Here is a 26,110-nt window from a genome sequence, read left to right as displayed (position 1 = left end):
TATCTAGAAGGCCTGGAAGAAATTTAAGAGCGCCCTCACCTTGAAAAACTAGGTCTTCATTTCATTTTTATTCACTTTCCAAATTCCATGTACTTGCCTTATAACAAGTAGAGAGCCCCTCCTTATAACCAATTTTCTAACCTTTCTCTATCTGCACTCTTCAAGACCCAAATGGAGGCTTACATACTCAGCCTCATTATTGCTTCTGACTTGAATCTCTTGGCTACCAATCCACAGACCCAGAACCCCCTTTTTCTCATACTTCTCTTCAAAGCCCCATCAAAGTAGAGATTCCATTAGGAATTTTTTGAACCCAAAAAGGGCCTTCTAAGGATTCCTAATTTTAAGGGATTAGAGCTTAAAAAGTCGGGCTTAAGGGAGACAAAGGCTATGATGACCCCTATTTTTGAAGGGATTAGAGCTTAAAAAGTCGGAGACAAAGGCTATGATGACCCCTATTTTTTGCCTTGCCACATCAACCATACCCCCCCTAGTTTCACTTTTTAAAGAGAATATTCTTCTTACTTTTTGACTTTTCTCATACTTTCTCTCTTACTTTTTGAAATTTTTAGCTTCACTCTCTACAAATTGAATCTTTCTTGTCATTTTGAAATCTCCTTTCTCATTAACTCCCACCATATCTCCCTTCCACATCAGCAAAACATTCTCGTATTTAGGTGGGTCCCAAAAAGTAAAAAAAAAATATTTTTTATTTTTTTACATTTTGAGGTGGAAAAAACACCACCCAACCAATATGTATGATGAAAATATTTTTTTCCCTCCAAAAAGCTTGTAATTCAAGGGTCACGTCAAAAGCCTGTCAGGAGCCAATACATCCATAACTAACTGTCAGGTCCCCACAACCCTATAAACATAACTAACTGTCAGGAACCACTACATCCATGAGATCCTAAATTTATAGGGACCCCAAAAATTAATATTTTTTAATTTTTCTCATAAATGTAATTTATTGATGAAAAACTCCATGTTAGTGTATTTGTATATCAAAAATATCATTTTCCACTTAGAAAAATGGATTTGTGCTAAACCTCTAACACAACAAACCTCCAACAGCAAAGTTTTAACAGTCTCTCTCTCTCTCTCTCTCTCTCTCTCTCTCTCTCTCTCTCTCTCTCCCCCCCCCCTAAGGATCTCTCTGCTAAGCTTCTTCCTCTGCTTAGCTATGGAACCTTTGCAAGCTATGTGTGTAGCCCCTTGTGAAGCTAGAAAACGGAAGATTGATTTACAAATTCGTATTCCTGAAGAGTATGGCAGCTCTAAAAAAATCCATCCTACTGATGCACAATTTGTCCAAGCTCGTAGGATAGCTAAGGAGAAAAATGTAGATCTTTGGGTTGATGGTGGGCGTCTCTATCCAATTGACCCTCCATTAGAAGCAAACCCTCCTTTTCGCGATTTATAATCTTTTATGCAATTTGTTTGTGGACGAAGAGTTTGGCTTGTTAGGATACTGCAGAAGATTGACTACAAGTGAAGCTTGGCAAACCAATATTCTCCAATCTCAATTGCAAGCATCTTAATTCACCCTTTTACAATGTCAAGAAGGACTTAAAACATCATCAGATAAAATGAAAGAGATCACGCAGAGAATGTGGAGAAGGATGCAAAGATTCAAAGGCTAGAGGAACTTATCAAACAACTCAAAGCAACACCAAAATATGGTGCTCGTGAATGTAAAAAGACATTGGCTGTATAGAATCTCTTGCGTTTAAAGGTGGAGCATGGAAGAAAAGGATTCGTACAACAAAGTAAGTAACATAAACTTTCATTATGCACTCAGTGATTTAAACAAAATAGTCATGATTTGTGTTCTACCAGGAATTTTCTGCAGAGGTGTGTGGTTCTAACGAAGAGGGATGGAAGGATTTGGTCAAAGCCATTCTGAATACCAAGGATATTCTCTCAATTATTACTGACTCTCATCGTCCTAAAATAAGCCAAGCTGTTGTTAGCAATGTGGTGAGCGAGATTACCACCTCCATCAATTCTTCATTAATTCAACATGCTTGTGATGCGGCTGGAATCAGCATGAAAGGGTACCAAGCAATCCGTTAGGTTGTAAAAGATGCATTTCTAAGACAAGGAATCATTGGCACTTTATTTCCTACACTCAAGGTGATTCGCAATGTCAAGCGTGTTAATAATGATGATGTGTAGCGAGCTATAGGACAGTTTTATCACTTTGAGGGCACACTAACATTAGACACACGGTCGAGCAGAAAAAAAATCAAGACAACAAGTACAGAATTTCACTATGATGTTTACAATAACATCTTTGTTCATATTGAGAGACTACAACAAGATATGGTGAAGTTCTATGGTCTTTCACCAGAAGGTGAGAACTTGCAATTGTTACTATTCATGTTTTTCAGTAGAAAATGAAGACGATTATTTCGTTTTGAATATTGTAAATTACCATTTGTTTACAGTTTTGGGGAGCACACTTTCATTTGTGCTCAAGCTAGATGAGTGCCAAATTGTGAAAGGTCAAGCTAGATGAGTGCCAAATTGTGAAAGGTCAGAAGCTGGAATATATGAGCATTACACTCATGAATGAGGCCATGATATGTGCATGGGAAAAGACTACCAAACCAAGTTTTAGTGTGCAATCTAAGAAAGAGGTCTGGTGGTGGTGCATTTGAGGTACCGAAGGAGACACATGAGGTATTGACATGGATGTTTGAAAGGACTCCCTGGAATAACACATGTAATCAAAAAGCAAATTGATGGTCAACTTTTAGATGTAGAAAACATAGGAAAGTTCAAAGTGGATTGGCATCTTGGGGGAGATTTAAAGATAATTAAATGGATGATGGGTTGTGCTCAAGGCGCGACATCAAGATGACCTTGTCCATACTACAATGCTCAGATTGATATTCCTAGGTAAAAATAGACAAATGGAAAAGGTATGCAGAAGGTTGGTTTTGTTGAGAAGGATGCCTCTAAAGGTCCCAAGAAAGGGAAGAAGCAATAGGAAGATGCAGTAGATCCAACCGAGTCAACTAATGATGAAGATGAGGAACAACCAAATGCAAGATGAGTGGAAGGTGTCATGTCTCCTGATATGCTAGGAAAACCAAACAGGAATTCAAATTGGATCCCCATCATTAATTTTCCACTAAAGAATATTCACTTTTGCACACTTCATGCATTCATGAGAATCTTCGATTGATTGCTTAAGTGCCATATCGATTATACATTCACAATGCCTACACAAGAGAGGAAAGTTGCAGCCCTTGGTAAATTAGAGCATCTTTTGAATTCTCTGGGCTGCCATGGTGGAAACGTGAAAATTGAAGTGAATAAGGAGGCCTCTGATATATGATACGAGGTTGCTCAAAAGGTCTCCATGACTAGAGCAAAGACAAGGAGATTTTTGGAAAAGTCAGCAATCAAACATAGAGAATTCAAAGAAGACTTGGGGACTCTGGAGAGACCTGTGTGCAATCACCACAAATGTAGATTGTCCCAATGCTAGCTCTTGTAAATATGCACAAACAGCTTTGGATAAATTTCAATAACATGGTTCGCATTATGAATCAAAGTAGCACAACTGCCCAAGAACGAGCATCATCCCAACAACATATAGTAGAATTCACCAAAAGTGTGCTAGGTTCTTGGTGGGGAGAGAATAAAGTAATACATGTACATGCACATGGTGCGTATTTCATGGATAAGTATGGATCGCTCGACATTTGGAGTACCCAAGGGATGGAGAAATCACATCATAAAGCAAGAGGGGTTTATTTTAAAAATACAAGACATGGAGAAATCACATCATAAAGCAAGAGGGGTTTATTTTAAAAATACAAGACATGGAGGTGGAGATTCTGCAGGAGGAACACGTACAAACTATCTACAAGAGATGTTCAATTGGTTTTATCGTACAACCTTTGGAAGGGTATTGGTTAGGGAGCGAGCTCAACAATCAAAGCTTGCGCAAGAGACACGCAAGGCTGCAAAAAGTCCTGCTCGGCTTGAATGTTTGCAGACCAATGCTCCCCATAGGCATGGTGCTTGGCATGTACGAATGAGGAGACAAGGGAGGTGTTGGGTTGTGCACGCCACCAGCACAAATCTAGATGTAATAAGGCTAAGAAAATAAGTTTAGTTAGATTGTTCGCACACACATGTAGGCCCTTCTAGTGGGAGCAAGCGCGTGAAGAAGACCCCACAATGTAGCCACCCCAGAGATCAAGACAGAGAGGCCGATGATGAGTTCGACTGGGTTGGTGAAAACATTCCTACATTGCGCAGCACCACAGGTGGCGAGACCCTACTACCAGGATAGGGTTCCCTACCTACTCGGGAGGAACTTGATACACATGTACCTCAGTAGTAGTAGTAGGAGGAGGATTCAGACTATGAGAGAGACCAAGAGGAAGTTCCTGCAAGTGCGCGCAAGCATAGAAAAGTCAAGCTCTTCAAGCCAAGGAAGTCCCAACCTCGCCAACGCACCAACACAACATAGAGAGCTCCAAGGAGAAGGATGCGCCAAGGGCATAGGGCTCTACAAGAAGTCAAGTTTTATCATAGGAACACTGAGTTGCTGATAAGAAGAGCCCCTTTCACTTGCAAAGTGAACGAGATTCTCCAACAATATAGAACAGAGTTTCGTGTGCAGGGGATTGCCCTTGAAGCATTGCAAGAAACCTCCGAGGCTTACCTTGTTGGGCTTTTTAAAGACACCAACCTCCTTGCAATACATGCAAAGAGGATTACCATTTTTGCCAAGGACATGCAACTAGCTCGGCGTATTGAGGCGAGCGAGACACGATCTAGAGATCTTAGATAATAACCTTCTTTTTGAAGCAACTCTTTTGTTTCAAACCCCTCTTTGTAACAAGCCTATCTAGCTTTCATTTGTAACCTTTTGATTATTGAAATTTTAGGTTTCTCTTACAATGTCTCAGTGTCATCATGTTTGTTTAACATGGAGTGTCTATCATGTGCCAGTTTGTTACCCAAGGCATCAGAAATGCTCCTGGAGGACTGAGGAAGCTTTGCCACCAGAATAGTGCAAATTTGGCCTCAACGACGATGTAGGCTCAAAATTTGCACTGTTCTGGCACTTCTCCACTAGCCACTCAGGATCATTTTTGATGCAATTATAGTGAAGTTGAGTACACTAATTGTGAGAAACAGTAGTTTACAAAATAAAAACACCTTTAATCATGTGTAAAAATACATTGTTTGTTATCCAATGCATCAGAATTGCTCCGGGAGAACTGGGAAAGCTATGCCAGAACAGTATGAATTTAGGCTCTGCAGCGGCGGTGCAGGCTCAAAATTCGCATTGTTCTGGCACTTCTCCCCTAGCCACTCAGGATCATTTCTGATGCATTTATAATGAAGTTGAGTACACTAATTGTGAGAAACAGTAGTTTACAAGATAAAAACACCTTTAATCATGTGTAAGAATATATTGTTTGTCATCCAATGCATCAGAATTGCTCCTGGTGGAGGATTGGGAAAGCTATGCTAGAACACTGCAAATTTAGGCTCTGCACGACGGTGCAAGCTCAAAATTTGCACTGTTCTGGCACTGCTCCCCCAGCCACTCAAGATTATTTCTGATGCATTTATAATGAAGTTGAGTACATTGATTATGAAAAACAATAATTTACAAGATAAAAACACCTTTAATCATGTATAAAAATACATTATTTATCATCCAATGCATCAGAATTACTCCTGAAGGGCTGGGGAAGCTGTGCCAAAATAGTGTGAATTTGGGCTCTATAGCAGCGGTGTAGGTTCAAATTTTGCACTATTCTAGCATTGCTCCCCTAGGCTCCCAAGGTCATTTCTAATGCATTTACAAAAAAATTGATGGTACAAACTAGAAAAAACAATGATATACTTGATGAAAATAAGTTTGCAAAAACTATATTGTATTCATAATAATAAGAAGTGATACATCATCTTTACAAAAGCTTTCTTAAAATATTGAGCTTCCTTCTCTTGTTATTGGGCAGAGTGTGCTCAAGGAGTGATTGGGCTATTTCTTGAGGATCCTCTATGCCTATGCTTTTGGCTATACCTATACGAGCAAGAAGCTTACCCCTAAATCCAAAACCAAAAACATCAAAGACAAGGGATTTTTTAATCAGAACTCTACATTTGGTGCTCTGCGCCATAGAGGCTACACAGAGCACCTTAGAGAGGGCTTTCAAAAAGAAGAGAGTGAAGGCAGATGAGGGGTGTAGTCCATGTGGATAATGGTGATGCCATCCCCACAAGAAGCCAACCAAGATAGTGCACCAACGCAACATCATGTCGTCCATGGACCTTGGCATGGTCTCTGCTGCCACCACCTCTCCCAGCAAATGCGTTAATTTCAACCACCCTCTGTAATTAAAGGAAAAATCAAAATATTTTCCTATACATAATTACAAATGTTTCTAAGTTGTAAAAGGTCGATTATTACCTCTTGCTCAATGTCTTCTTTTGCCAAAGTGCTGGTGGGGGCGGAGAGGTCAATCGAGGACTTAGCCTGATCCTTTTTAGGTGCTTTGGTCTCCTCCATCACTCCAGCAGCAAGGGTATCCTTTTCAGCCTCTAGCTTGTCTTGTAAGGTTGTGAATTCCTCCTCTGGAACTAGGGCTCCGTGGTCTCAACCATAGTTTCCTTGACCAAAGCAACTGCCTTTATGATAGATTCTCCAAGGGGTAATATAACACTATCTAGGTGAGGACCGAGGTTGGGCGTATCAAGGTCCACCTTACATCGCGTACATATAATGCCCAAGCATTCATCCATTCTCAAGCCAGCTGCCTTTTCAAGGTCATGAAGAAATAAGTATTCTTCACCTTCCACCACAATGGTACTCAAGAGATTGATCTCAAGCTTTGGCAGCACCTTGCTCTTCTCGTGTGGGGAAGATGGCCCTCCATCTTCTACTACAGTGGGTTGTTCAGCTACAGATTGTGCACCCTCTGGAAAGTGCTCTGAAGCAAGCTGCTCTTTCACACCAGCACTCATACCTAGTGCCTTCACTTCCTTGTCATCCCTCAAATACCCTGCCAACTGCAATGCAGGCATCTCTACCTCCTCATCCGAATCCTCATCACTGATGATGAGGAACGCAAAAGTGGTGAGCCACGAGAGGAACCTAGTTCCTAAATTGCCCTTCCCTAACCTCTTCACCTCCTGCTTATTGAAGGTATAGTAAGCTCCTGCAGGGATGCAGATGTTGATGAAGCATTCAAGGCGCTGGATGTAGGGGCAGGCATATTGTTGAATGTACTTAAGCAGCTCAACAGGCACCCATCGATCATTGGGGCAATGGGGAAAGGAGATGGAGTGGGAAGCCAAGTATTGCTCCATCTATGCAATCTGCATCTCATAATGTTGGGATGCAAGGGCGAGCGACTTTTCAAAGTCGACTTCACGAGCGAACCACGAGCGAATATGACAAAGAGCTCGCTCTTGCCCGCCCACGGGATAGTGGAGAGGAACTCACAGAAGTTGTCAAAGTGGGTAGCCATGTGAATGGAAAGAGATAGTGTGAGCTCGTGCTTGGTTTCTATTGCGTGAAAATGAGAAAGAAGGCACCTTTGGCTATTTATAGTTAAAATTTAAAGTTTGGCCTTTTCACACTAGACCGCTAGACAAAAAAATCACAGTTTGCAAAAATATTAAGATTTCAATTAAATAAAGATTGGTTAAAAAAGAGCCTGCTACAAAATTACAAGCATGTCATCCAATCTAAAATTGTTATAATGTCTTCATTTTTTGCCTCTCTTGTGACATTTACTTCATGTTGATCTCCACCTCCTTGTTGACTTGAAAGCTCGTCATTGCCTTCACCTCGATCCTGAAACTCTTGCCTCTCACGTGCATCAGAACAGAGGCTATTTTCCCATACACCCAGTTCATCTTCAAGCTCTTCCACATGCCTACTATGTGTTGGTAGGGCTATGCACCTTGCTACTGAAAATTCAAAGTCCCCCCATTTGCCATGATTCTGAGACCATGGTTTTGACCCTCCTTACGCTTCCCAATCTGTAAAAATATAGAAAGTGGCACAATATCCAGAAAGTGTAAGGGTTAATTCTAGACATGTAGTGGAATCAGATATACCTTTCTTCTCATCAACTTCTTGAAACTTGACTCTTCCACATTGTCAAAGCCCATGATGCTAAAGTGTTAACGCATGTCTACTAGGCTCCAATGCTTTCTTGCTGCCACTCGCTCAATCTATCCATTTTGCATCGTCACAGCTACCTCAATAGGCACAATTTCTTCTTCTGAGGCTTGAAGTGGGATCCATGTCCTGTGCTTTTGCATCCATCTTTGGTAGTGCAGATGCATGTACAAAATAGAGCGTGCCTTTAAGAACCTGAAAGACACTGTAGAATCTACTACATTGCACTTGTACACATCACCTTGATGTGACCCCTCATTAACCTCCCAACCCTCTCCTAGTAATGAGGTCAGACCATACCTCCTTACAAATATACATTGTTTTTGTTTGGTGCATTGGCATGGAATTGAACATATGCACAAAAACATGTAAAGGATAAAACCAATTTAGCCCTACTGACCTAGATGCCTTTGAAAACTTGAGTGATGTCTTGATATCACTTACCATATTAAACTTTAAGCATAAGATGGTCCAACCATCAAGTTTGGGCCATTCAGGAGGATTGTTAAGAGGGGGGCTGGGGATCTCTTCTAGCTTGCCAAATAAACCTGGTTTTTTATTTACAAAATATGAGTGAGAAAAGAAAAAGATATTGTTTTGTACAAGATCACTTGGGCTTTGAGATACAAACATTTCCTCTCCAATGGATCCACGCATAGCAAAGAAAACTCCAGTGAGGCTTTGGAGTGGTTGTTCCTCAACATAATTAGAGGGAAAAATATCTGCAGATAAAAACATAAGAAAATGGAGAATCATAAGAAAATTTGAAACAAAAAATCCAATATTAGCATGTTGTTAAAGCTGTGTTTATATTACACTGACAATTTGAAGGAAACCTTGGTTGTTGGCCTTGAATGTACAGGTCTCCAAGGGTATACACATGTTGCACTATGGCAACCAGTCCTTCCTTCTTAGTATGCTTGAAGCCTTGTAGCCACCCCTTCCAATGATGTAGCATATTCCCCAATTGACGCACTCGATGTGGTCCCTTAGAGCTTGGCTGCATGTAGACCCAAGCCCCAACCCTGAATCTTGTTGGAGCCCAAACTCCATTCTCATTTCTTGTGTTATGCAGCACAAGCTCTTCCACCTTCTCCCTAGGTCTTCTCACATTACTAGAAGAGGCCATGGTGGTAAGAAAAGAGAAGAAGGGAAAAGAAAAGCTTTTTTTTTACAACAACAGAGGAGTGGAGAGGAGAGAAAGTTCAGGGTTTTCAGTGCAGCAATGGAAAGCTTAAAAGAGGGTTAGAGTTTGAGAATAGGCTTCCTGAACCTAGAGTAGACTAAAGAGGGATAGAGTTTCTGCAGCAATGGAGAGGGAGGGAACTTGAGAGAGAGAGAGAGAGAGGGAGATTGAGAGGGAGGGAGCTTGAGAAGGAGGGAGAGCTTGGGAGGGATGGAGTTTCTGCAGCAATGGAGAGCTTAGAAAAGGAAGAAAGAGGGAGAGGGAGCTTGAGACTGAGGGAGCTTGAGAAGGAGGGAGAGCTTGAGAGGTATGGAGTTTCTGCTGCAATGGAGAGCTTAGAAGAGGAAGAAAGAGATTCAAAATGAGCTTTCCAAACCTAGAGTATGTTGGGGGAAAGTTTGAGAGGGAAAACACTCTTTTAGGAAAAAATTAAAAAATTTCAATTTTCAGGGTTTTTAATCTGCGCGATTCTAAGTGGGGGGACCTCTAAGTTTGCAGGAGGTAGGGGGACAAGAGTAGTAATTAGGCCCCATTAGCAAACCAAATCCTAGGCCCCATTAGCAAACCAAAGCCTAGGCCCCCTAGGGTCAAAGAAGTCAAAAATGTGCACCCACCCCTAGGGACAAGAGTAGTAATTAGGCCCCATTAGCAAACCAAAGCCTAGGCCCCCTAGGGTCAAAGAAGTCAAAAATGTGCACCCAGCCCTCTTCCTATTGGTCCATTCCTATAATCAAAAGTTAATCCAAGAGGCCCTCTTTGGGTCCAAAAATTTCCTAATGTCCCATCTACATCCTACAGTTCTTCATGTAACCTATGGTATGGAACCACCTACTTTTCAATATCTTTGATAGGCTTGGGCTTCACCTACACCCCTTTGTAACTTAACATGTCTTCCATATGGGCCCTCACACTGTCTTCTTTGATAAAGCTCATATCATATTCCTGCATTGTCATGATCCACTTATGCACTTTTAGGTTATCCCTAGGATACTTCATTACATGTATTAGTAGAAGGTTATAGGAGGTAAGTGTTGAAATATACAAGTGAATAGGGTGTGTGCGGGAACAAGCTCTTGGATAGAGGCTGTAAAAGAGGAGATGTAATTGTGAAAGAACCTGTGAAAAGGTGAGAAGAATCTACTGGGAGAGAATAAAGGGTAGCATGAGAGAATTTAGGAGTGTGGAGTTATTCTAGGAGATATTCAGGGAAAAGAGAAGAGGTGGAGAGAATCAGGCAAGAGGTGGAGATATTCTGGGAGTGAATCATGGAGAAATCAATGGGATTTGATGCTTGATGTAAACTCTATAAATTGAGGCATAGCCCTAATGAGAATTTGCTGGTTTTTGAGTATCCATGCCTACATTAATCTATTTGCTAATTATTTACTAATTACGTCTTAATTATTTGCTAATCACTTTATTAATGATGTTAATTCTAGTGTTTGATCCACCATAGTTCATCATTATGCTTAAATTTCAACATGGTATCAGAGCCATGCCTAGAATCAATTAGGTTTATGAGCCCATTAGTTAATTAATCTAGATTAGTAGATAATTAGCAAAAAAATCAAATTTTTAGTGAGTTTTCACTTCTCCCCTTCACCCCCAGCCAATGGAGGATCTCTAGCACATTACACACATAGAATTAGGTCTTGTGCTTTTAACACAAGCTAGCCAACACCCCTAGCTACAAGCCCATCGAAACAGCGCTGCAAACCGCCAAAGGATTCAGGAGATTTCGCATTTTTCATCGGCGCCTTTTTTCTCTGCAGTTTTTACCATTGCTACTTCATCAAGTCAAATCCTTCTAATTCCTCTTAGCCCAAGGGGTAATCAAGCATGCTCTACAAGCTGGTGAAGACAGAATTGAGTTTCATCAAGTCTACAGTGAGATCCAAGCTCTTCATCAAATCTGCAGGTGACTTTGGTAAAACAGAGATTAAGCTTTCATTATTTGGTCAAATCTTGTGTTTCTTGACTTAATCCTCTACTAGACTCGTTGCTATTGATGCCTTTGAAAGCATTTGAGCTCATTTGAAGTGGAAGGCACAGATCTGGACTCCCCGCATACTCTGTTTTTTGCACATAAAACAGAGCATTAATTTGCTAATCAGTGATTAATCAATGCTAATCATTGTACTTTGGTGCAATTGAGGGTTCAAATTAACCATTAGGTATCTGATACAGATCCCTAAAGCTTCATATTGCAAATCGCAGTTGGTTTGATACTCCAACCATCCCGTACAAATTGGTTACCCTTAATTTAATGTAATTTCTGGTGATTTTATGCTGATAAAATTGTTGTAATCATCTATTAAACACTAGATTGAGTTATAAAAGGGTAGACACTGCCCTTGAATCTTGAAATTGGATCAAGAGGTAAGACCCCCTTCACATCACCATGAGTTCAGCACAGGAAATAGCCAAATTTAATGGGGAACAGTTTTATACATGGCAGACAAAAACCATGTATTTACTGATGAGGAAAAATCTGTGAGGATTAGTTGAAAGGAGAGATGAATGCCCAGAGAGAGGGGAAAATGAGTGGAAGAGCAGGAATGAAAAATCATTGGGACTTATTGCACTCAGTTTAAATGATGAAATCATTCATCATATCACCTTTAATCACACACTTGAACAAATATAAAAGCATTAAGCAACAGCTGGCACGTATTGGCAAAAAGGTAGAAGATGATGAAGCATTAGTTGTACTTCTGAAGAGTGTGGACAAAGGAGATTATGAAAACATTGTAGCAACACTAAAGAATGTACCTGAATTGAAGATACATGAGATAGAAGCAGCTCTACTAGAGCAAGAGAGCAAAGGCAAAGAGACGAAAGGGCTCGACTCAACAGCAGGAGAGGAAAAAGCATTCTTCACTCGAGGAGGATTCTCTCGAGGACGAGGACGAGGACGAGGAAGAGGCAGAGTAGGAGGGAGGACCTTCACTTGCCACAAATGTGGAAAGCCAGGACACATGGCGAGAGACTGCTACAGCAGCCAGTGAAGAAGAAACGACATCAGCAAACTTCATGGAGGCTCCAAGGGAAGTGGAGTCGGATCATCTTTTCTGAGAGAGAGAGAGAGAGAGAGAGAGAGACCCCACAACCCAATGTAACCTGCCCCAATAAAGTAAAACCACCTCTGAGCCACCGATGATGTAGGCCATGTGGTAGATGTATGTGTGAGCACTTTAGTCAAGGTCGCGGGCACTTATAGTAGCCTTGGACACATTGAGAGAGAGAGTGTCAAGGACTATGGAGTTTAGGGACTTGAGGCACTGGTCGCGGACTATCAAGTAAGAGGTGGCAAACTTGGTATAGGGTCTAGGTGTACTAGGAGTATTCACTTGAGGGGAGGTGTTGAAATATACAAGTGAATAGGGTGTGTACGGGAACAAGCTCTTGGATAGAGACTGTAAAAGAGGAGATGTAATTGTGAAAGAACCTGTGAAAAGGTGAGAAGAATCTACTGGGAGAGAATAAAGAGTAGCATGAGAGAATTTAGGAGTGTGGAGTTATTCTGGGAGATATTCAGGGAAAAGAGAAGAGGTGGAGAGAATCAGGCAAGAGGTAGAGATATTTTGGGAGTGAATCATGGAGAAATCAATGGGATTTGATGCTTGATGTAAACTCTATAAATTGAGGCATATCCCTAATGAGAATTTGCTGGTTTTTGAGTATCCATGACTACATTAATCTATTTGCTAATTATTCACTAATTACATCTTAATCATTTGCTAATCACTTTGTTAATGATGTTGATTCTAGTGTTTGATCCACCATAGCTCATCATTATGCTCAAATTTCAACAGTAAGCACAATAAAAGTTCTATAAATCAAATAGGACTTCAACCTCTTAGTAGTTCTATAAATCCTATAGGACTTCAACCTCTTGGTAGCATATACAAGTGTCCAGACAAGCAGTTCAACTTCATGCCATCCCTTCTCAACCTCACCCTTTGCCTTGCTGATGTAAAATACAAGTCTCATATAAGACTGTTTGGTCCCATTCTGCATCAATACTGCCCCTATTGCATGCTTCCCAACACTCAGACTTAGATAAAATGGTTGACTCTAATCAGGGGGCGTTTTTACTAAAAAAAGCAAGGTAGACAACTTGTCCATAAGGCTCTTAAATGCATCCTCTTCAACCTGGCTCCATTTGAAAGGGTCTTGCTCACTTGCCTTTTACAAAGGGTAGACAAACTCAGCCAGCATGCAAAATGACATGGATAAATATGTGAGCTTTTGGACAAAGCTCATTAACTTGGGCTTTCCATCTGTAGTAGATTCTCCACTTTGGATTCCATTTTCACTTATTTCATGTCGCAACAGTACGAATCTAGCCCTTGCTATTTTACATTTGGTTAAGTTCAACTGAGCTCCATCATCATCCAGATGTCTAAGAAGAAGAGAGTGTGGAGGCAGCAGAGCTGGCACGAAAAGAAAGGGAAACATGACTATCAACCAGATATGCACATGGTACTGATAGGTTCATAAGGCTGCTGCATGGAGTTATAAAGGTTAAAGTGGAGCTCAAAGACCCAAATTCCTATGTTGAGGTAGTTAGTTTGGCAACAGAACAGTGGAAGAAGAGAGTGCATAGGCAAGAGTTGGCACGAAAAAGAAAGGGAAACATGATTGTCAGCCAGATATGAACATGGTATGAACATGGTGGACCTGTAGTTGAGACATTGCCGGTTGAAGGTCATATAGAAAGAGGTCGCCGTTATGAGATGTCTAGGGTAGTAGAGGTCGAAGATAGAATTCAAGAAGGACTACATTAGGAAATCCAGAGGTTGACAGAGCAAGTTGGGAATTTGAACCTTATTGTATAGGGCATTCAGAATCAGGTGAGAAGACCACATGTTAACAGACCACTAAAGAACAAAATGGAGAACTTTCAATGTTTTAACTATGGGGAAAGGGAACATATTGCTCCACAGTGTACCCGTCCAAGGAGGGATCTAGGGGGTGTATAGCCCATAATTCAAAGGCCTAAAGGAAACAGGGGAGTAGGAAATAGAGAGATGAATAATGGGAATCAGGGGCAAGTTCAAGGGAAGGTATCACCTCAAGCCCCTTTAGGAAATGTACATATGTTGGAGACTATTGAAGAAGAAGAGGAGGAAGATGAGGCAGACATGATGGCTAACAAGAGGACTAGGTTGCAGAGATTTGAGTCAGAGGGAGTTGTTAAGGAGACTGGGGTAAGAAAGAAAAGAGAGAAAGGGAAGACACCCATGGAGATGCCCGAGTCTAGTAAGCAGGGGAGAGTTAGAGCCAAGAGAAGGAAAATCGGGATGGATGACTTCTAGCTGGGGGAGGGGAACCCCCTTATAGCTTCTTATTAGATGTTAAAAATAATAAGGCAATCATTACTTATGGCCAGCTACTGCAGCTAAACTCAAATAGAAGGAGGCAATGGCATAAGCTGGTCAGTGTTAGGAGGGTCAAAGTTAAGACACCTCAAGATAATGTAGTGCAGTTAAGCAGGGTGTCAGACATTCTACCAATAGTAGATGTCTAGATACAAGGCAAAAAGGTGAGTAATGTGTATATTGATGGTGGAGCCCAAGTCTGTGTTATGACAGAAGAAGCAATTCATGAATTGGGTTTGAAAGTGACTGGGAAATCGATTTTTAGTGTTAAGATGGCCAACAGTTCTAAAGTCAAATTCTTGGGTGTGATTGAGACCATGGTGTGGCATATCTAGATATTTTGTGGGACACTAGATGTTAGGTTTTATAAAAGTTTCAAGTGGATAAAAATGGTATCGTACCAGGTTGGGGCATATCCTATCATATTAGGCAGGCCCTGGCTCATTGCAATGAGGTCCAGACAAGATTGGTATAGAGGGTGTATTGACCTGTTTGTTGACAGACCTAAAGGTAAAAGGATAAGGTATTATCTGAAAACAGGTAAAATTTTGGAGATTGGAGAGAAGTTGGAGACAAAGAGGGAAGCTGATTCAACTTCCACTGACAGCTATGAAGACTATTCTACATGTTCATCCGAGACAAATGGGGAGTCAGAGTTGGACCAAAGTTTGGACCAAAGTTTGTTAGAACTAGAGGTAGACATTTATGGTGTTCAGATGACTAACCATCCAACAAAGTCAACTTGTGATTAGGCTATGAAGCCAAATGTTCCAAAGGATGAGTTGTTGTTTGCAGATATTAGCAAAGGATCTAACTAAATAAGAGAAAGAGCAGTATGAAGAGCTGCTGGATAAATACCCCAAATTGTTTGCAAAGGATTATACTCAGATGAGAGGTGCCACTAGTGTTGTACATGAAATTAAGTTGAAGGAAGGTGTGAAACAAGTAGTTTAAAAACTAAGGAGATTGGGGATAATATAGAGACAAATTTTGACAAATTTTGGAGACAGAGGTTACCAAGCTACTGCAAGCTAGTTTTATCTATCCAGTGGATGATGCTGAGTGGGTGTCTCCCATTGTGATTGTTCCTAAGAAGGGGAATAAATGGAGAATCTATGTAGACTATAAAACATTGAATTCAACTACCAAAAGACATCACTACTCTCTTCCCTTTCAAGATGAGATTCCAGATCAAGTAGCAAGACATGAAAGGTACTCAGTATGTGATGGATTTAGTGGATACTATCAAATAAGAATAGCTCCTGAGGACCAACAGAAGACTAGTTTCATTACTCCATGGGGAGTGTTCTAATACAGGGTGATTCCTTTTGGTTTGCTTAATGCTTATGCTAGCTTTCAGAGTTGGGTTGACAAGATTCTTGCCCCATATCTGGGGACTTTTGTGAGAATATTCATGGTTGATTTATGTGTGTATAGTGATAGACTGTTGCATGTACAAAAGCTGGATGTTGTGGTTAGGTGGTGGCCTCTATAACACCACCAACAGACATACAAAGAAGAGAATGAATGAGGATCTAACTTGGGGACACTAGGATCCCAGCTCAAAAAGCACCAATCATCTCAGACTCTAACCTCTGACCCTTGGCTGACAGAAATAGGCACCTCTACACCTTCAATCTGACTAGGTTGTCACCTCCAACTGTCCTCCACAATCAGACGAAACCTCCAACACTTCCGCTCTTTAGCCTAAAAACCTCAACTGACCCCAACTGACAAGGAGCTGATGTAAATCTCTCCCAAGTGCCCCAGATAGATCATATATTGATTGTCACCTGAAATAGACTTTAGCTGATGGCCCTATGCAAAAACATCCACCAACATCAACACACTACAAAAACCTATCAAGCTCTTCAGAGCACTTGTCTGCTTTTGTTTGCTAACCTAAATTGATGTACAAATGATAGGAAACTGTCTCCAAAATCCTCTTTCTATCTTCAGTCCAAAATAATTCCTCATAGATCCTCTTCAATCCCCCCTCACCAGCCAGCCTTATAGCCACAACCCTGAATGGCTTACCAAACACTTGGTCAAACCCCTTCTGACCCTTGTTGGTAGGAAAAAACTGACAGAAAATCGCCTCAGATGACTGTCATAGAAATGAACTAATTCTAATCGTAGTTTAGAACAGATGTCTACAACAGATTACAAACAGAAACATGTCTGCATGTCCTTTATAGTGTCCTCCAATGACAATCAACCCATAAATACTTGATCTTAAACTTCTTAGGCCCTGTCAGTTCCCTTCTACTGACGCCCTATCGACACTAATTTGCCCTAGTTGCCTATAAACTGGTTCGGATGTCTAATGCAGAATCTGACCTCAATATTCATCCTCCTTGCTCTCTTATTGTCCTTCAGATCTAGCTAGCATCGATCTCTCAACTCAAGAACCATGGTAAACATCCTCTTATGCTCTCTGCGGACATTCTGCCTATTGCTGACACTAATCCAATTGGTCCTAAGTGTTACCATTCTGCTTTTGGAGGCAGAGCCTTGCGATTTGGAAGCCCTATTGGGAACAAAAACTTTCTCTTTTATGTCCGCCGAATCCTCCTTGCCCTTAGGATGCCCTAATTTCATGAAGATATGACTCCAAAGACACTTTGTTGTCTATAGCCGACTTACTATATTGACTGATTTGACCTCTGATTGGCTGATGACTGACTGCTGACCCAACTAGAACAGGCTTTCTTAGCTCTGAGTGCTCTAACACCTCTAAACCCTCTAAACACTCAAATCCCTCAAAGATGTAACCCTATAAATACCTAGCCGATCACAATTAAGTCACAGCTCCTCTAGAATGACCAGTTTGCCCATAGCCCCATCTAACTTCCGTCAGGCTCCAAACTGTCAAACTCAACCCAAAATAACTCCCTTATATCCAAAAAGATCAAAACAACCCTTATATCTCATTTGTTGACCCCCTAGACACATAGTTGCTTATAGCTGACATCGTTCTGACCGTTTCTAACAACATTCTCTCAATAGAAGATGACTTTTTTTATTTATGAACCAACTCAAATCCCCTAGATCATTAGACACTTCTTCACAAGTGCTCTATCTCAACAAAAACAATAAAACCAAACTCTAAAACACAAATTTTCATTGACCATGGCACAGATACAAGCTTCAAACTCATTGTTCTCTTCAAAAAACAAAGACAAACTATCTCAACACCCCTGAGACAATGGTTTCAAAATTATCAAAAGAACACACTAAAGCTTGAGGTTTCTCCACTGGTAGACTACAGCTTAGTTACAGTGACTATAGCTATTAGTCTAATTACAGTGAATTCACTTTCTCTACTGGTAGACTATAGCTATTAGTCTAATTACAGTGAATTCACTTTCTCTACTAGTAGACTATAGCTATTAGTCTAATTACAGTGAATTCACTAACACAGACTGCAGGCCTCTCCTACATAGAATCAACTCAACACAGAGCTGACCTACAACATCAACAATTGAACATGAATTGGGCTAAACCATATTTCTAACATAGTCGCCTTTCAGAGATAACCAAGGACACATCTCATGTTTGATTCTTCGGATCTAGACACCTCCTCTACTCTTATTTCCCCAATCTCACCCCAACTGCATTGCACTTTAACTCTGTGACCTTTGAAAACTAGAATCACCCTGTCTGCATCAGCTTTCTCCAATATAGATCCTTCACACACTTCACTCACAATTGCTTCCCTTGCTTCTCCTCGTCTACCTTTCTATCCCGTAAATTGTCTCCCTTTTTCCCTTTTTTTCTGTCATCGCCTCGCCGCCTTCTAGAACAAACGCACCAGCTCCCTTATGCCTCCATGCACTTTCTATTTTGGTTTTTTAGCATCTTCTCTTATCCTCCCTGTTGCCACATTGTCTCTGCTACCTTGGACTCCTTGCACATCATTGTTTATTTATTATTTATTTGCACACTCCATTTTTGTATTGAGATTTGGCCACCTCTCACAACAGTCTGGCACACTCTTTGATCTCCACACCCACTAATGCATATGGAAAGAATGAACTATGTAGCACAAAACATTGCAATCACTATTATGTAATTATAATGCAAGCTTAATCAAACATTGTAATATAATGCAAGACCATCATGAAGCTTATACAAGCAAGTTGAACATACCTATAACAGCTTATGCCAATCATGTGATTTTAGACCATACAATTGAGTTACTCCTTTCTTCTTTAATTTTGTGAATGACCCCTTTAAAGAACGCATGACATCCCTAGGGGTATGAAAGGAGTAAATTTGATCCTTCACTCTCTTCTCCTCCTTTGTCAAGATCCAAGGTGCTTTAGGTAAAATTACATTCCCATCAAATTTAATCCTTCACTCTCTCTCCTCCTTCTTTGTTAATATCCAAGATGCTTTAGGTAAAATTACCTTCCTATTCTCTTGAACTATTGGCCAAGTCATGGGGGAAGGCGTTTCATCAATCTCAAGTCCTCTCGAACCACTTAGTAATCTCTCTTGCCAATTATGTGGTCCCAAATATTCGATGCTACATTTTTAATTATGTGCATCGAATCTAGAAGATGATTGATTCTTAAATTTGTCCAATATGAGAGACAACATAAGATTGAGCACCTTGTCATTCCTGACAATGGCGTATGGGATGATCCTCTCCACAATACTTCCCAATCACCTACTCTTAGAGGATGTGGGGGGGACTCCTTTTGGTAGATGGAACAAACTTCTCATAATCAAATGGAAAAAATTGATGATGGTCTTCTATACACGACCTTCTGAAGATGCTTTGGCCATGATGTAATGGGGATGCAATGAGCGATGGTCCACAAATTAGACAAGCATTGTGACCTGATGTTGTGAGTCTTAATTATGCACAATGCACAAATAATTTGTATTTAGATCGAGACAACTCATCTTTGATATTTCAAATCATAGAAAGGTGATTGAGCATAGAAAACATATCGGAGCAATCTCCATATCCCACGCTCCATATCCTGGTAAGTCATGCATTGTCCACATTAAAATTACCTTCACCTCTATGCTACATTGTGTAAGCGATCGGGACACATCATGCACTTGGATGCCATGACATAGTGTCTCCTCAAGCTCCTCGATCAAAGGTTCAAGGTACACATCCATGTTCCTGACCTTATGTTTGCTGGACACGAGAAAAGCTAGCATCATATGACCCTTCTTTATTGACTTCCAAGGAGGGAGATTGTAGTTCACTACTACCACTAACCATGTGCTCCATGGTGTCAATTTGAGATGAAATGGATTGAATCCATCCATAGTCAATTTGAGATGAAATGGACTGAATCCATCCATCCATAGTCAATCCAAGTTATAAGTGACATGGCTCGTCCTTGAATTCTGACCACTCCTCTTCTTTGTATTGCCATGCCGGTGAATCCACAAGGACTCTCATCATGCCATCGATGGAGTGATTGTGTGTATGCCATGTCATAAGTTTGGCAATAGACTTGTACCAAAACATGTGTTGAATGCGGGGTACAATAGTAAAATGCCTCATCACCTTTTGAGGAATCACCATACCTTGCAAATCACTTCAGTAAACGAAACTCACCACATTCTAGACGTTGCATTGCATCTTTCTAAGTACCCCTAAATAGCACACAATCATCGACACATACATGTATATGCTCGTAATTGATGCCAAGTGCCATTGATACTCTCCTAGCATGTACCCTTGTGTTTGGCATCTTGTTGTCGAGAGGAAGTATCTTTTTCATGAGCCTACATACACACAAGGGAACATGTATGAATTTCAAATATTATTTATAAAGAGTACAAAACATTATGAATTACTAATAACCAGAAATGTTAGAGACTCACTGAAAGAGGCTTGTAACACTAGCATTGCTCCAACCATACATGGTTTGCAAGTTTAGTAACTCTAAGGTCAAGATAGAGTATACACACCCCTCGTATAGTGGAGTGCTTTCGGCTTGTCGCTCACAATTGATCTTCGTCAAGTGTGGTTTCGGGCTCAAAGAAGTCATTAATCATCTTGTCCATGCCCAAATCTTCATCGACTTCATGTGAGATCAATGGCGGCATTTCTTCCTCATGTTGAGCATGCGGCTCGCCCCACTTCTCTCTAAAGCCTCTATGTAGTCATCCACTCACATCAAAGTAAAGAGGCATAGACTCCCTCATTCTACGACGTGTAACCTCCTTGTCCTTGTCCTAAATTACATGGAACCAAGTATTGCAGACTAAAGTAAGTATGCCTAGGGTCAGACCCCCAAGCACCCTATCCCACCTGTCAACCCCATCAATTCTTGCCACCTCTTCTTCTCTTGGCCCATCAAAATGGTGCTCCCCCCACATCTATCCCTCTACTTTTCAACCATGTTAAAATCACCCAGAAGAATACAATGACCTTGAATATTCAAATTAACAATCTATTCCCACATTCCACTTCTAATCTTATGGTTATGGGCCCCATAGATATTCACCACACCCACATCCTTTCCCCATTCACTTGAATTTACACTGCCAAAATCCTACCATTAGGATGATTAGATACAATATTCGGGTTTAGACTATTTTTAATGATAGTCATCACTCCACTATACCCACCATTCACTCCCCCATACAACACAGCCTAGTCTTTACACCTATCTGTTCTAAAGGACTTTAGTCCAAAAAAGTTATGTTCCTGAATAGCCATAATAAAAAGCCCCCAATCCTTAGCTAGTCTCCAAAAAGCATAGGTTTTTTTAATCTTTAATCCCTTTAACATTCCATGTGCATCCCATTAACTTCTATTAGTTTACTCATGTTAAGGCTGTTTCTAACGCTATGCCCACTTCCTCATCATTCCCTATGTCATCCACTAACTTCTATTGACTTACTCATGTTAAGGCTGTTTCCAGCACTATGTCCACTTCCACATCATTCCCTCTGTCAACCACATCTTTCTGCATCTCCTTCCAAGCCTCCTTCACCTGCCAATTAAACCTTTGAACAGAAGAGGTCCCACTATCCACATCTCACATAGGGCTAAAAGGATTTGAGAACAACAAAGGGCACAGATTGCTTTGGAATCTACTCCCTCCAGTTTCTCTTACAGCCCCTTTATTAAGAGCTTTCCTAGTCTCATCTTTAGCTTGTCTAAGATTGGTTTTGCCCTTAACTTTGTTCTAGGCTCCCTCATTCTGAATCCCCCCTTCACCGACTAAAGCCTCTTTCCCTTTCCCTTCTTTTATCCCCTCAGTGCTCGTCTCTTTTCCCATAGCAATACTATCCCCACAAGCTTCCCCTAACTCTTTTTCCTCGCCTTTTGGTTTTGCATGCACCCCCCAACACAATTTTTGGCTATATGCCCAAAGCCACCACATTTAAAATAAGCACCTGGAAATGACCCAAACTTCAAGTTCAACTCTAGCTTTCCCAACTCCCCTAAATCTACCTCTAGGGTTTTAGGGGTTTCCACCATAGTATTCGATGAGATACATATATTGTTAGCTTGACGGCCTCCCGCCTCATCTTTTGGCAAATACAGAACTAGACCAAGAGCACATGCAATCTCGCTTAGTGTAGGCCTTAAGTCAGGGAGGCAAGCCTACTATCTCTACCCAAACAAGGCAAGCTTGTTGCAAGCCTACCATCTCTACCCAAACAAGGCAAGCTTGTTGCAAGCTTTTGTTCACATCGAAGAGAGGGTCAAATGGGATAGCATGTACGAGTCTATACCCCATGAACAATGGCGCTTTTGCAAATAGCTCAGAGACTGCTTGCCCTTCGGTGAATGGAATGTTAAAGAACCCCTTACCTAGGTAAAAGACCTAAGAGACCACCCTATCGTGGAAGATCTCATCTTGCAGCCACTTATCAATGTCTAACTTAGGCTTGCCAGAAAAGAACATTGTCACACTGCACATAGAAAAAAGGCCAACTTAACTCCTAATAAGCTCTGGGAATAACTTCATACATACCTTGCGTTCTCTCATCTCGACCCGTTGCATCTACACATTGAGTCTCGCCCGCCACCCAATCAGGCAATGATTTCTTTCTCTCCATCTCCCCATTGCCTTCTTGCTTCCACAATCACTCCATTTCCTCAGAGTTCTCCAGCCCCCAATCCCCCAGCCCCAGCATATTCTGTCACTTCCTGCGCCCAAGCATTCTCTATTTGGGTCCCAAGTGTGCATGCATGCCTTGGTCGTCACCCCGTCCGACGTATGGGGGCACGCACCCCACACGCGTGGAGTAAAAGGCCACTCACGCATGTCGTCTCTCACACACGTCCACACGTAGTAATAATCACTCTTTTCATTGGTCTAGAGGTCTTTGGCATATACACACTCTCTCAATCAAAAAGTGAAAACCTAAACCTTTTCGACGATGTGTTTAGCCATAAGTTAAGTATGGTGACAGAAGCGAAGGTGGACACAACCCAAGCGCTGCTCATCGGGACCCTGGCCCCAGGCGTCAATGTAAGGCCACCAAATAAATTTCAGCTTTTTGATTTACAGTTCGTCATCTGTAGCATTTCAAGATGCCCGCATATGTTTTTAATCATGCACAGCATGTTGTTCCTAACCCTAGGAAACACGGCCATTGGCATTCTATCATATGTTGACCTGTTTTTATGGCGTTCCATCAAAAGATCCATGCATCATGCCAAAGACCCATCACTCTGTCATTCTACCATCATATCGTGATATTGTATTCTATCATGTGTTGATATGTTCATATGCCATCATGACAAAACATGGATCGTGCCACACCTCTGTCATGCCACCATATATGCTTCCTGACACTGGAAACACCATTTATGTACCAGAGTTGAAGGGCTAGAGAATGGGGAGCAAGAATTGCACGGCTCCCCATTTCCTGAGGGGGAAAAGATTACCCAGTCCTTATGGGGACAGCTCAATTGATGTGGCTTGTAATAAAATACACCTGCACCAGGTAAGCTCGGTAGAAATATTCTTCAGTGCTAGTGTATAAAAATTATACGAGTTTTTCTCGGCGTAGAAAGTGGAGTGGGTCGCATGGCTGGATTTGCTTTCAAGATCATGATAGACCCATCATGGATTACCCAATTTCTCACACTTCAAGATCATGATAGATGCATCATGGATTACCAATTCCTCAAATGTATTATACCAAAAGACCCATCCCATGTATCATGTCAAAGGCCCATCCTTCCCAAAGATTAAGCATGTCAAAAGACTCACCTCGCCTCCCTCCCAGCATCGGCAATCATGCATTCATCATGCTCCCTCGCAGTGCTTTTTGTTTGATTTGTATTCTTTAGACAGCAAGATCTACCTACTGGATTTGTAATATTCCAAGATGACTTTTCTTGTTTATCTTGTCTAGAAGCTCGCCTTTTCATATGTATGGTGTGACAACAATTTAATATGTAAGGTATCATTGGCAGTTTGATATGCATGGTGCACACAAATATATCTGGTGTAATTAAAAAATTGATATGCATGGGCTCATCAGCAATCCATATGTTCAGTGCCATTTCATGATATGTATGTTGTCAGAAGGCACACTTAAGTATCATGCCAGAAAAATGTCATGTATAGTGCGATTTTTTCTTTCAAGGGTCATTCCTAGCCTCATGATACTTTTTCTCTCTTGCGCATGACAGGCACCAACTTGGGTGGCATGGAAGGTTGTAATGCTAGCACTGGCAGTATCTCTGGGTGCACTTTTATGGGTTGCATTAGGGTCCACCAATCTGGCACTGCTTGGCCATGTGATTCTCCTGATTGGTCTGGCTGGAACACTGTTCGCTTTGCTCAGCTGGTAATCATCTTACATCCTTACGTCCTCTTATCATTGTGAGAATTTTTTGTTGCTGTTGAAGATGGAAAACGGGAGGTAAAATTGGCAGGTAAAGCTACCTTTTGTACAGTCATTGCTTGTCTTAGTGTTCACATTAACGACCATCATGTGTCTTATCGTAGGTTTGTTGCAGAGACTGGGTTTGTGACTGTGGACCAGCAGATGAAAGACTTGAATTTAGGGGAGAAAGAAGATAGTAAAGAGAAGGTAATTTAAAACCCACCTCCCCTTATGTCTGAGTTGACATATTTACAGAACTGCAAGGAGACATTTCTTCAATTGAAGCTCAATTAATGGGACATGTTTTATGCATTCAGCAGCAACTCAAGATTACTAGTTTAGCCATTTTCTCATTCTCCCAATCCTCTTTCTCATGGACCCTTTTACAACATTGTGTCCTCGAGGAGTTTAGAAATAAACTCAGTTTCAAATGGTGGGTAAACAACTATATTTCAATGCTTGAATGATACAGAAGTGTATATATTTTGAAGATATGTGTATTGTGAACTTCATCCAAATGTCTTTTTGCTTTCAGTTACGTAATAGATACCCAGGTCATAAGGGCATATGATCAAATTGGTGGAGGAGTGATGATGCTTTCACATAATACAAGACATTGAATATAGACCAAAGATAATCTGATGTTACATTGATAGACCGATTAAATTGGAATTCACAAAATTATGTAGCCCAAAGGAGCAGAAATTTTGACGAGATGATTCTTAATACTTTCATATTTTGATTGGAGAAGCTGGGTTTGGTGTGTGAGTCTGGCTTCTTCATGGAATTCCTACTCCCTAGGCAAGACTAAGGCCTGGAGAAATGTTGGGACTGCATAGTTTTGCTTCCAAGATCCATGCTTTTAGGTCTTTGCATCAGGTTGCTTCTGTGCAATGTGGACAACTAGCCGGCTACCTGAAGTGGGAAGCCCTACGGGAATGGCCAGTCCATATTGGCGTAAAAAATGTTGCTCCAGTTGGACACAACACTTGTGCTGAGCTCAAGTGGATTGCAAGGTAAAACATGTCAAACTTAGTGATAACTTTGCCTGAGTTCATGAGAGCAACGGTTGTCAACCAATATTTTCATGGTGTATGTAAGCCTACTTCTGTAAACATGTGACTGCACAGAGAAATAATCACACACTCTGCAAGGAAGAGATTTGCAATAGAAAGTATTCATATTTCTGCTGAATAATTACAGGGTTCAGATTGAAGGTAGTTTTGCACATGGGACTGTTGTGGCCAAATTATGAGAGAGAGAGAGAGAGAGAGAGAGAGAGAGAGAGAGAGAGAGAGATTTTATTAACGTTTATTAAAGACCAAAAAGGGTCTATGTAGGTCCCTATGTGTACAATGCAATAATGGACATGGAGAGCTCAAATTTCCATGGCAGAGTAAAGTGCTGAGATGTCCACCTCTCATGATGGTGCCTCCCTATGGTGTCACACAGACGGAGAGAGAGAGAGAGAGAGAGAGAGAGTAGTGAACTATGTCTATGGGGCTTCTACGATCTGAATACAGGAAAGATCTGGGA

The 26,110-nt window shown here is 41.1% G+C and overlaps 1 protein-coding gene across 5 annotated transcripts; it reads left to right on the top strand.

Moving 5' to 3' along the window:
* The first annotated feature begins 23,048 nt into the window (after nucleotides 1-23,048).
* On the top strand, nucleotides 23,049-25,771 carry LOC147621482 (uncharacterized). Of its 5 annotated transcripts, none has more exons than XM_086824229.1 (6): nucleotides 23,052-23,205; nucleotides 23,556-23,683; nucleotides 24,378-24,535; nucleotides 24,697-24,781; nucleotides 24,895-25,007; nucleotides 25,110-25,771. In XM_086824229.1, the coding sequence occupies exons 2-6, from the start codon at nucleotides 23,573-23,575 to the stop codon at nucleotides 25,192-25,194; spliced, it is 552 nt and encodes a 183-aa protein (XP_086680355.1). In that variant the 5' UTR covers nucleotides 23,052-23,205; nucleotides 23,556-23,572; the 3' UTR covers nucleotides 25,195-25,771. The 5 variants fall into 5 exon arrangements, with proteins under 5 accessions (XP_086680357.1, XP_086680356.1, XP_086680355.1 ...); XM_086824228.1 differs by having other exon boundaries at nucleotides 24,892-25,007; XM_086824231.1 differs by lacking the exon at nucleotides 23,556-23,683 and having other exon boundaries at nucleotides 23,049-23,205.
* The last annotated feature ends 339 nt before the right edge of the window (nucleotides 25,772-26,110 follow it).

Source organism: Cibotium barometz, chromosome 30 (genome assembly GCF_041138505.1).
Source record: "Cibotium barometz isolate CiBa-2024 chromosome 30, ASM4113850v1, whole genome shotgun sequence".
NCBI classification, from domain to species: Eukaryota; Viridiplantae; Streptophyta; class Polypodiopsida; order Cyatheales; family Cibotiaceae; genus Cibotium; species Cibotium barometz.
Note: the sequence above shows the minus strand (reverse complement) of the source record. Positions and strands in the feature narration are given on the sequence as shown.

Bases quoted from the DNA above. Each gene is read 5' to 3' on its own strand.
- LOC147621482 (XM_086824228.1), top strand. From the start codon at position 23,573: ATGGGGAGCAAGAATTGCACGGCTCCCCATTTCCTGAGGGGGAAAAGA. The intron at 24,782-24,891 runs GTAATTTAAAAC...TTATGCATTCAG, and splicing joins AAGAAGATAGTAAAGAGAAG to CAGCAACTCAAGATTACTAG. The intron at 25,008-25,109 runs GTGGGTAAACAA...TTTTGCTTTCAG, and splicing joins AATAAACTCAGTTTCAAATG to TTACGTAATAGATACCCAGG.